The 11,894-nt window shown below is 41.8% G+C and overlaps 2 protein-coding genes across 2 annotated transcripts; one reads left to right on the top strand and one right to left on the bottom strand.

Annotated features, from left to right (window-relative positions):
• Window positions 1-499: 499 nt before the first annotated feature.
• LOC128704374 (actin, muscle) lies at window positions 500-3,128 on the top strand. The gene is made up of 2 exons (XM_053799526.2): window positions 500-638; window positions 1,818-3,128. Exon 2 carries the CDS (start codon window positions 1,841-1,843, stop codon window positions 2,969-2,971), a length of 1,131 nt encoding a protein of 376 aa, XP_053655501.1. The 5' UTR covers window positions 500-638; window positions 1,818-1,840; the 3' UTR covers window positions 2,972-3,128.
• A 2,323-nt stretch (window positions 3,129-5,451) lies between these two features.
• Window positions 5,452-11,543, bottom strand: LOC128704388 (actin, muscle-like). Its single transcript, XM_070103105.1, has 2 exons — window positions 11,415-11,543; window positions 5,452-6,754 (listed from the first exon to the last, which is right to left on the bottom strand). The coding sequence occupies exon 2, from the start codon at window positions 6,730-6,732 to the stop codon at window positions 5,602-5,604; it is 1,131 nt and encodes a 376-aa protein (XP_069959206.1). The 5' UTR covers window positions 6,733-6,754; window positions 11,415-11,543; the 3' UTR covers window positions 5,452-5,601.
• Between the last annotated feature and the right edge of the window lie 351 nt (window positions 11,544-11,894).

Raw genomic sequence — 11,894 nt, 5'->3', positions numbered from 1 at the left:
CTCTCTCTCTCTCTCTCACTCTGCAGCTTCAACAACGAGGTTATTAGCTCCACTGGACCATCTTCCAGGATACTTCTTGATCGATGGTAAGCGCTCGTACGTGTGTGGATGTGGATCCGACTCTCTCGTGAAGTATTCATTAACTTTATTCAGACACAATGTGATTTTTTCCTAAATAATGAGAATCTGCCTGTGGTAAACATCTATTAAATAGATGATAATGTACCTACGATACTGTAGTCACTGTATGTATGCAACGGATGAAAAAGACAGTAAACAGTGTTGATTTGACAGGGAGTCTGCAGGTGCGGCGGACCCCTCAAGCCGGCCATACCGCTGGTCACCTCTGATTCACGGCATTAATCCTCACGTAGCGGAGACCGATAACACATTGATTCTGTCTGGCAAATGTTCTTTGCCTGACCGTGAGTAAAATATAGTCATGACGCGACTTAGACAACCCACTTGACAAGTTATTCATTGAGTGGGTTGCCCTCGGTCCGACCCCACTCGAGTTTCCCCTCGCCCTGCACATACGGTGTTAGTATATATAGACCAGTTCTCAATCATGGGTACTGGTGAGGGAACACTTCACCCCACCAGTCTTGCTCAGAAGATCCAGACGGCGACTGGTCCAGGTAACGCCTCCTTCAGACAGCTCTCTCATCCCAGCACTCTTACACACTCGACTCGACTCTTACACACTCCCAGAGCCCAGTAGACTCGTCATACCTCTTTTAAAAGCCTCCTTTCAAATGTGATGCTAGAAATCAATTTACATTGTCCAGTCGTTCGGAAATTATAGACAGGCTGTGTAAATCACCGTGAAAACTGTGGCTGACGACAAGTGAAGACAGTAAGAAATATAAGTTCTTCCTCTAGAGTGTGTCTTCAGTGCCTCGAGAGTTGCATTTCTTGTTTTTCAGTCAAATCATTCTCTATGGGCAAATAACAGTTGATAAATGAGACACATGTGCAACAGTTAAGTATCTTTATTCCGAAACGTTTCGCCTACACAGTAATTTTCTTCAGTCGAGTACAGAGAAGGCAGTAAAAGCTTCTGCTGCCTCCTCTATACTCGACTGAAGAAACCTACTGTATGGGCGACATGTTTCGTAATAAAGATACCTAACTGTTTCGCATATGTCTTACTTATCAACTTGAGGGTATTGTATACCATTATCATATTCACAAATAACAGTGCTCTTGCTTTAGCTGTTACATTGTTGCAAGTTAAATTTTACGTCATCAGATCATTTCAGTTTTTAAAACGCAGGATACGTCTAGGGAGGGCGACCCCATACCCCATGATTCTACCATTAATCTGTTCCTGTTTATTAAAATATTTAAAATACATTTAGGGTTCCATAGATTATAATTTATTTATTTTTAAATAGGCTGACTTGAAATGAATGATTTCGAAGCGTTCACTTTATGGATACCATTGAGAAAGAGAAGGCATAGACGGAAATTATTATAATTTAAATATGATAATAATAATTAGTAATAATTAAAAATAATCTTAAGATTACACCAAAATGTGGATAGAGCCGACTAAAAATTAAGATTTCCTGTGGAGACTTGAGTTGGGACGTGTTTTGTGTGAACATACAGGAAGGCTGAGTGCTGTGAAGGAACACTTAAGTTAATGCACCAAGAGTACATGACATACCAACATTATTCACTCATTCTTCAGCTTCCTCTCCGTGTTATATACAGCTTAAGTACAGAGTTATCGTATATTGAATTATAATTATCATACTGACTGTCGCAACTTGACCATTTAGAAATAATTGTGTTATACCTATTTATTGCAGAACCTTCCTAATATACTGTCATAATGTGTGACGACGACGCTACAGCGCTGGTTTGCGACAATGGTTCTGGTCTCTGCAAGGCCGGCTTCGCTGGTGACGACGCTCCCCGAGCCGTCTTTCCTTCCATCGTCGGCCGTCCTCGTCACCAGGGTGTGATGGTCGGTATGGGTCAGAAGGACGCCTACGTTGGTGATGAGGCCCAGAGCAAGAGAGGTATCCTGACTCTCAAGTACCCCATCGAGCACGGCATCATCACCAACTGGGACGACATGGAGAAGATCTGGCATCATACATTCTACAACGAGCTGCGTGTTGCCCCTGAGGAGTCTCCTGTCCTCCTCACTGAGGCTCCCCTCAACCCCAAGGCCAACCGTGAGAAGATGACACAGATCATGTTCGAGACCTTCAGTACTCCTGCAATGTACGTGGCCATCCAGGCCGTGTTGTCCCTGTACGCCTCTGGTCGTACCACAGGTATCGTGCTGGACTCTGGTGACGGTGTTACTCACACTGTCCCCATCTACGAAGGTTATGCTCTTCCACACGCTATTATGCGTCTTGACTTAGCCGGTCGTGATTTGACTGATTACCTAATGAGAATCCTCACTGAACGAGGCTACTCATTCACCACTACTGCCGAACGTGAAATTGTCCGTGATATCAAAGAGAAACTTTGTTACGTAGCTTTAGATTTTGAAGGAGAAATGGCGCAGGCTGCAGCTTCTACAGCAATTGAAAAATCATATGAGTTGCCTGACGGACAAGTTATTACTATTGGAAACGAACGATTCCGTTGCCCTGAGGCTCTCTTCCAGCCTTCCTTCCTGGGAATGGAATCTAGTGGTGTTCATGAGACAGTGTATCAGTCGATCATGAAGTGTGATGTTGACATCAGGAAGGACCTGTATGCAAACACTGTCATGTCTGGTGGTACCACCATGTACCCTGGTATTGCTGACCGCATGCAGAAGGAAATCACTACTCTGGCTCCCTCTACCATCAAAATCAAGATCATTGCTCCTCCCGAGCGTAAGTACTCCGTCTGGATCGGTGGTTCCATCCTGGCCTCACTGTCCACCTTCCAGTCCATGTGGATCACCAAGGAGGAGTATGAGGAGTCCGGCCCCGGCATCGTCCATCGAAAATGTTTCTAGATCCTGCCTTATTATTCATCAGTAGGCAGTACTTAATATTTTTTTTTATGTTTCTGACTACAACTTAAGATATTTCCAAACAAATGCATCGGCCAAAAGTAATGCATAACCCACATTGGGTAGTGTGCATCAGTTCCTGAAATAAAACAGTACCTTATGTTTTTTCATCATTTGCCCTACTCTTCTATTTTATTTATAAAATTGCTCTTGTTTGACACCGAGACTAGTTTTATGTCTTTGTCGTATCTTGAGGCTACAGTCTTTGGTAATCAAGATTCGACATTGCATTCACCTTTGTTGCATTTTAAAAAGTATGTGGATTTGATTAGTCACCTGTGGTGCATTTGTTGACATGGGTAGATTATTAGTTCGACTTCGTGACTCACGAAATCGTAATAATATGATTGTGGCTTTGAGGAGACGTGAGCTAGAGTTCGCCACAGCCACGCTGGAGGGAAATTTATTTGTAAAAAGTTACATATGGGGTCACTGTGACCCATGCTAACGTCCCTATGGTGTATAAATATACCTAGTTGGATGAATCTTATTGTAGCCATCTGGTCCAGTGGTTTACGCACTGGCCTGGAGTTTTACCAATCACTTGCCATGGGTTCTAACCCCACCAGTATCGTGGTTCAGCTTGACTACCAGTTATGTTCTCCCGGTGAAAATACACCGAGTTTACTTCAGTTCCCACTTTAGGTATTAAAGTATTCTTGACTGGTGGTGAACAGGTGACATGCAACCTTAATGACCCTCGAGTAGTTGACATAAGCTTTAAATCCGAATTAACCAATCACTGCCGTCCAGTAGACCTACAAACCCTCAGTAATCAGTGTACCTCGAGTGCTGAATCACCCACAAGTGTATACTGGAGTTTACCAGTCTTGAGTTTCCTGACCTAACAACAAGCCAGAGATAAGTTCTGCGTTTCGTTTTAGCTTTAATTAAATATAAATATATATCGCTCTCTTTAGATTCATTTAAACCGATTTAGAGAAAGATTAATTTAATAGAGCTGTAGTATTTGACTTCCATATTCGTTGTTAATAAGAATTTTCAGTATATTTCGACAACGAATGTATAATTTCGTATTGAAACAAATTTTCAAGAATCATACCTAAGGAAATTCAATAATTATCTTCCAGAACGAATAAATTTTGCCTAATCAAAAATTTGAAACTCGTATATCAGAGGCTACGATTTTTTTTAAATACCAATTTAAAGAATTACCAAAACACCCATAAACACAGGATACTCAGGAATAATTAGGTGGGAAATACATGGTGTTTCAAAAAGAAGGACCCGATTTCAAAGCAAACTGCATTGAAATTAGGTCCTGTAAAGAGTTGATGTCAGATTGATGCAAACGCCGTGTCAGAAAAAAAAAATCATCGTAGGAAGATCTCAAATACTCAACAAAACCAAGAATTAATATTACATATTTAGAATACAATATTAACCCTATTTTTTAAAGTGGTTTAGGGGTAAGCCAGCGGAAGGTCTCGGTCAGATGACCAAAAGTTCCAGCTGTGGGTCATCATATGACTAAAACCCGATTCAGGAAACACTTGTCCTGTTTCCTGACAAACCTGACTTAACCTAACTATATCTAGAGCGATACACTAATTAGAATATATACATGTGTCTATAATATTATTCTAACTCTATATTTATATATTTAAAGTTATCCTTTTAATATCTTATTTAAATATTAGATATAATATAGATTATTATTATTATTATTATTATTTTTATTATTATTATTATTATTATTATTGCATTCGTGAGGGGAGTCTAAGCTTGCTAGGATCCTGTTAACTCAGGGGTCTACCAGGAGGTTATTCCGGGGATCAACGCCCCCGCGGCCCGGTCCACGACCAAGCCTGGATATGGATTTCCAAGGGTACATTCCTAACTTTCTCCTTCAACAATCTCTGTTGAGCCTCCCTATGTCCTCCTGCCAAACTTAACTATGGCCTCCACAAGTATAGTTCTGTCTGTACGATATTTACCTGTAATATTTACCTGTAATATTTTCCCCTGTTTGGGAATTGGCACTCATCACCTGGCCATGTTTAATGGCATCTGATCCTGAAGCCTAGATCAAGGGGTAGCGCTAAACCCGTAGGATTATACAGCGCCTGTGAGGGAGGGGGATGTGGAAGGTATTCGTGCTTAATTCAGGGAACCAGAGCACAGATCCAATTCCCTAGATCAAGAGACCCTTACCAGCGTCAAGGAACCTTCCTTGAGGGACCTGAAGCCTAGAGAAACCTCGGCAACGGGTTACTGTGGAGGAATTATCATCGCTGGATTGACTTTACATTAAAGCGTGTAGTATTGATAATTAAAAATTTAAATATGAATAAGTCGATATAACACTCAGAAAAATGTACGTATATGAGAGTTGCGCTCCTGAGGAACGTCACTGAATAAAAGGATCACAGAAAATACACATCTTTGTTTCAAATTATTTTTCATATATTTTAAAGGTCGTCAGATAAAGAAAAATTAAATATTTCGCAGAAATAAAGTGAGACAAGAGAAATATGCACATTAGAAAATAATAACAAAGATTCAAAGAATATAATACGTTGTACATGGCATACGAAGCGTATATTGCCCGTTTAGAAGCACTTGCGGTGGACGATGCCGGGACCGGACTCATCGTACTCCTCCTTTGTCACCCACATAGCCTGGAAGGTGGACAGTGAGGCCAGGATGGAACCACCGATCCAGACGGAGTACTTACGCTCGGGAGGAGCAATAATCTTGATTTTGATGGTAGAGGGAGCCAAATTAGTGATTTCCTTCTGCATGCGGTCAGCAATACCAGGGTACATGGTGGTACCACCAGACATGACTGTGTTTGCGAACAGGTCCTTCCTGATGTCAATGTCGCACCTCATGATGGAACAGTGGACGGTCTCGTGGATACCAACAGATTCCATACCCAGGAAGGAAGGCTGGAAAAGAGCTTCAGGAGCACGGAAACGCTCATTTCCGATGGTGATGACCTGACCATCAGGAAGCTCGTAGGACTTGTCAAGCGAAGTGGAGGCTGCAGCCTGAGCCATTTCATTCTCAAAGTCCAGAGCTACATAGCAGAGCTTTTCCTTGATGTCACGGACAATTTCACGTTCAGCTGTGGTGGTAAAGGAGTAGCCACGCTCAGTCAAAATTTTCATCAAGTAATCAGTCAAATCCCGGCCAGCCAGGTCGAGACGCATGATAGCATGAGGAAGAGCATAACCCTCGTAGATGGGGACAGTGTGAGACACACCATCACCAGAGTCCAGCACGATGCCTGTGGTACGACCAGAGGCGTACAGGGACAGCACGGCCTGGATGGCCACGTACATGGCTGGGCAACTGAAGGTCTCGAACATGATCTGTGTCATCTTCTCACGGTTGGCCTTGGGGTTGAGGGGAGCTTCCGTCAACAATGTGGGAGATTCTTCAGGAGCAACACGCAGCTCGTTGTAGAATGTATGATGCCAGATCTTCTCCATGTCGTCCCAGTTGGTGATGATGCCGTGCTCGATGGGATACTTGAGAGTCAGGATACCTCTCTTGCTCTGGGCCTCATCACCGACGTAGGCGTCCTTCTGACCCATACCGACCATCACACCCTGGTGACGAGGACGGCCGACGATGGAGGGAAAGACGGCGCGGGGAGCGTCGTCACCGGCGAAGCCGGCCTTGCAGAGACCAGAGCCATTGTCGCAAACCAGCGCTGTAGCGTCGTCGTCACACATGATGTTTTAATGATAAAATCACCTACAGAGAAAAATCGGTTGTCAGTACCTTAACACAGACATATTTTACATAATTACTTAGTACTAGATAGCAAAATTATTAACGTAGGACCGAACCTCAGCACACACTAATCATATTTTGTGGAATTATAAGTGATTGACTAGAATTACAAGGAACATAACCCAAAATGAATTAGTCTGTCTCTGTAATTTTGTAATAAATCTTTGGCTTATTATTTGACAAAAAAACAAATGCCTTCATGAATGTTATCCATCATACAGATGAGAAACATTAATAAAGACAAACAGTCTCGCTCACGGTGTGTTGAATGTCAGACTTACGACTAACATCTGTCAGTGCCTAGCACATCACATAAATTTTGTGTTAAAGCTTTTATGTTCAGAGTACATGCATTATGTGGTGTGTGAGTACATACATTACGTGGTGTGTGCCAACACATTTACACAGGAGAGAATAGTTAACGGGGTTTGAAGCTTATCGAATACACAAGAGTCATTAATTAAGGCTGCATGTAACATGTTCACCACTAGTCAATATTTTGATCTCTAAAATAAGATTAAATTCACCATACATACACTGAAAGAAATACAGGAGCTAGGTCTCGACCCCGGCAACCACACATAGTAAGTACCTCTCAGTGTTTACAACCTTGCTGTGCTAAGACGTGAAAGTGAGTAGATTTAAGGCATCACCATTGATGATCTTCGAAATACAAATTTCTCTGGGTTATTTAGTGTAATTTTTTAATAACACCTGTCATTCCTGGCCATAACTTGACGCTAAATCCTTGATAGTGAAGATACGAGGCTTGAGTACATTGTCCTTGTGCGGCTGTGTTTACCCGAGTGACTGGTCAGAGGAACAGCTTGGCATCAGTTTGACACATTCCTAGTCATATTTCACTGTCCCTTTCTTAATATTTAACGTAAATTACCAATGACATGTTAGGCTGTATAGTGGTAACATTTTTCAGCTATTCGTGTGCACTTAAGAGCTTCTTTAATTGAGTTTACATTTCAGATTGTTGGCTGGGATGAACGTGACAGAATGGCTGGTCTTACCTCCTCGTTGACCCTTAGTATACCAGGAGATTCACGCTAGTGAGCGATTATATTAGTGTCTACCAGGATATACTCGCTTACCCTTCTGTCTGGAGTCAACCTGCTGACCAGCAAGTGCAGGTAAGTTACACCTCTTCGTCATCTTTCATTTAGGTAATTACACGCACACAAGTACTCTTGTTGTTAGGTAAGACACATATGCAACAGTTAGACAACTTTATTCCGAAACGTTTCGCCTACACAGTAGGCTTCTTCAGTCGAATACAGAAAGTAGGCAGGAACAGTAGAGATGTGAAGACGATGTAATCAGTCCATCACCCTTGTAGTCGTAGAATTTGAGGTTGTCAGTCCCTCGGCCTGGAGAAGTTCAGTTCCATCGTCAGGAACTATCTGAAGATCAAGCGACAGTGCGGAGACTTAAATACTGTCGGAAGGAGAGGTGCAGAGTAGTAGTAGTAGTAGTAGTAGTAGTAGTAGTAGTAGTAGTAGTGAGAATGTAGCCTCTGATAGGTCAGGTCCCTCTCAGATCCAACACTTCTCACTTGAAAAGCTTGTCCAAGGTGTTTTCTGTACCAAGATGCCATGTGTTGGTACAGAAAACACCTTGGACAAGCTTTTCAAGTGAGAAGTGTTGGATCTGAGAGGGACCTGACCTATCAGAGGCTACATTCTCACTACTACTACTACTACTACTACTACTACTACTACTACTACTACTCTGCACCTCTCCTTCCGACAGTATTTAAGTCTCCGCACTGTCGCTTGATCTTCAGATAGTTCCTGACGATGGAACTGAACTTCTCCAGGCCGAGGGACTGACAACCTCAAATTCTACGACTACAAGGGTGATGGACTGATTACATCGTCTTCACATCTCTACTGTTCCTGCCTACTTTCTGTATTCGACTGAAGAAGCCTACTGTGTAGGCGAAACGTTTCGGAATAAAGTTGTCTAACTGTTGCATATGTGTCTTACCTAACAACCTGTCGGTATTGTATACCATTTTGATGTTCACAAGTACTCTTCACCAAACGTACTCACTCAGCTAAGAGGAACTTCTTATATATATATATATATATATATATATATATATATATATATATATATATATATATATATATATATATATATATATATATATATATATATATATATATATATGTGTGTGTGTGTGTGTGTGTGTGTGTGTGTGTGTGTGTGTGTGTGTGTGTGTGTGTGTGTGTGTGTGTATGTGTGTGTGTGTGTGTGTGTATGTGTGTGTGTGTGTGAGCGCGCGATTGTGTAAAAATATATGTACAGAGGTGGATATCCCTGTGTACATACCCAGAGGTGAATATCCGTCTATATATATACAAAGGGGGGTGGTATACCTATGTGTATACACAAAGAAAGTTGGTCACCCTATTTGAGGATAAAAGTATTTTCTTGACTGGCTGTGTGCAGGGAAAAAAATGCGATCTTAATGACCACTTAGTGGATAGGCTTGAAACCCAGCATGCCTTTGGTAGCTGTGTAGGAGCATGTTCGTAATCGCCTTTCCACAGGCTCGGTGAGTGTAAGAAGTCTACAGTATACCGCCACTATAATCGGATGCGCTTAACCCGTGTGGGGGGGGTCATTTAACGCAAGATACGAGAGAGGCTTGAGCCTTAGACTCCCTAGTGACTTAATTAAGACGTGTACTGCGTCTTCAAGACTCAGGGGACAGTATGAACAGGCTTAGACACAGCATATACATACATAGAAACAGTTTAAACCATCAAGAAACATTCTGCGATCACCACACAACCGATATCAGGTGTCCAGTAGAATGGTAGCGCACTCAGCACACACAGGTCCGTGGTTCGATCCCCGGTAAGGATAGAAATATTGGAGCGTGTTTCATTAAGACACCTGCTGTCCCTGTTCACCTAGCAGCAGACAGGCACCTAGGTGTTCTGGTGTGGGTAGCATCCTGGGGACAAAATTAACCCAAGTTGCCCGAAATGCTTTGCATTACCAGAAACTTTCTATATAGTATGTCACTGATATCAGCTATGGTCTGTATAAGTTGTATCATGTACCTGTAGAAATAATGATTATCATTATTGTTATTATTATTATTATTATTATTATTATTATTATTATTATTATTATTATTTTATTATTATTATGGGATCTGGGTTCGATTACCGGTCAAGATGAGGCGTAGGGACACGTGTTCTTGCACCTATTACACACTTTCACCTAGCAGTAAATAGGTGAGTAGGTGTTAGTCACCTGGGTATCGATACCCCAAGTTTGTAATTTGTGTATCAACAGTACACCAGTATACCTGGAGTATACCTGGAGAAGGTTTCGGGGGGGCAACTCCCCCGCAGCCCGGTCTGAGACCAGGCTCGATCACAACGAAAATTAATTGTCGATTATTATACAATAATTTGTGTAACAATTATAATGTTATTAACATTTCTGTAAGTCTTCCAGTGGCAATAAATCACGTACTATAGACAAATGAGTTTTTTCATTACCACGGCCCTACAGAAATATAAATTTATTAAACGCAAGTGATATAGGTAAGTAATTATTACAATATTAACAATAGAAAAGAAAATTCTAAGTAAATGTTAACATGTTAATAATGACGGTGATGCTGGCAAAATATGCAATATAACCCACGAAATCGTAATAATTCTTGCCATGGGTTCTATCCCCACCCGTTTCATAGTTTATTCATATGCAATATAATTTTGTTTCGGCTGGTTGTCCCATATACGACAACAGGTGATCATTACACTCCACACCTGCCCACTATGTAACTCGAAGAGAGTAATGTAGGAACAGTACAATAAACCATACCACTGGTGGAGTTAGAACCCGCGATCAGAGAGTCATAAAACTCCAGACCGACGCTTTAGCCCGTAGTATGGTTTGTTTGCTATCGTGTCATTACGATTTCGTGAGTCAACAGTACATTGCTCGTGTACCCAGATATGTTCAAGAAAGCTTAAAAGTGCTGAATCAAGCGTGTTTATAAGCTTTTCTTCGTATATAATGCTATAAGAGATCAAATTATCGTCTCACGTTATTTCAAGGTAAACAGAATAATCAACGAGCTAGATAATCACAAAGGCTCTGTAATTAACGAGACCCTGGTCAGTTTAATGTAAACTTCTCATAAAACACATGCGCAACACTTGTACATGTCTTGTTAATCTACATGTCGCCATGGCATAACGTTAATAGAGTAATAAACATCTATTGTCACTCGCACTCGGTGCCAAGTCCGTTAATAAAAGCAATAAATTCAGGTAACTTGACTTTCAGATGGTAATCCCTCAAGATCTTTAATATATACACTACTCTCAGACAGTAATCCATCAAGACTGTCACAGTATACGCTGTTCCTTTCCCCCAACAGTAATCCCTCAAGGCCATCGCTATATACGCTCCTCCCGGACAGTAATCCCTCAAGGCCATCGTTATATACGCTCCTCCCGGACAGTAATCCCTCAAGGTCATCACAATATACGCTACTCCTCCTTTAATAACTAATGATGAAGAGCAACACCCGTCACATAGAATCTGATCTATGTTCGCATTCCGTCAGTCGCATCACCTGATAAGATGTTCCTTGATGAAGCTTATCTGAAGGAGTTGTGTGGCGCAGAAGGTGGCCTTAGTTGGAGCTCCCGAGCGTGGGTCCTGCCTGTAGTGAGCCGTACTGGACGACTGCCCTTCTACCTGTAATTCGCGACTGTCATACGTCCTATATATATTTTTAGCCGAGCCTTTTGTGGGTCGGCATGAGGTATCTGGCTGCCAGAATTTGTTCTGAGAGTGATGACATGTGCATCTCACGATACTTAGGCACAAATAGTGGTACCTGTCTCCCAATTTAATTTGTACCTCTGTTGTACTGCTTCGTTAAACGGTGAAGGTGCTCAGTGAAGATGGTTCCTTGACTATTTGGTAGAAGGGATGCTCGATATTAAACACACAGCACAGTCGGAACAAGGCTTGTGTTTTATATTGGGGTTAATACTTCCTATATCAGAATAATAACGTTCGGACGCATCATTCCCACTACCACCATAAC

This window comes from Cherax quadricarinatus, chromosome 84 (genome assembly GCF_038502225.1).
Source record: "Cherax quadricarinatus isolate ZL_2023a chromosome 84, ASM3850222v1, whole genome shotgun sequence".
NCBI lineage: Eukaryota > Metazoa > Arthropoda > Malacostraca > Decapoda > Parastacidae > Cherax > Cherax quadricarinatus.
Note: the sequence above shows the minus strand (reverse complement) of the source record. Positions and strands in the feature narration are given on the sequence as shown.

Coding starts and splice junctions, on each gene's coding strand:
- LOC128704374 (XM_053799526.2), top strand. CDS start 1,841: ATGTGTGACGACGACGCTACAGCGCTGGTTTGCGACAATGGTTCTGGT.
- LOC128704388 (XM_070103105.1), bottom strand. CDS start 6,732: ATGTGTGACGACGACGCTACAGCGCTGGTTTGCGACAATGGCTCTGGT.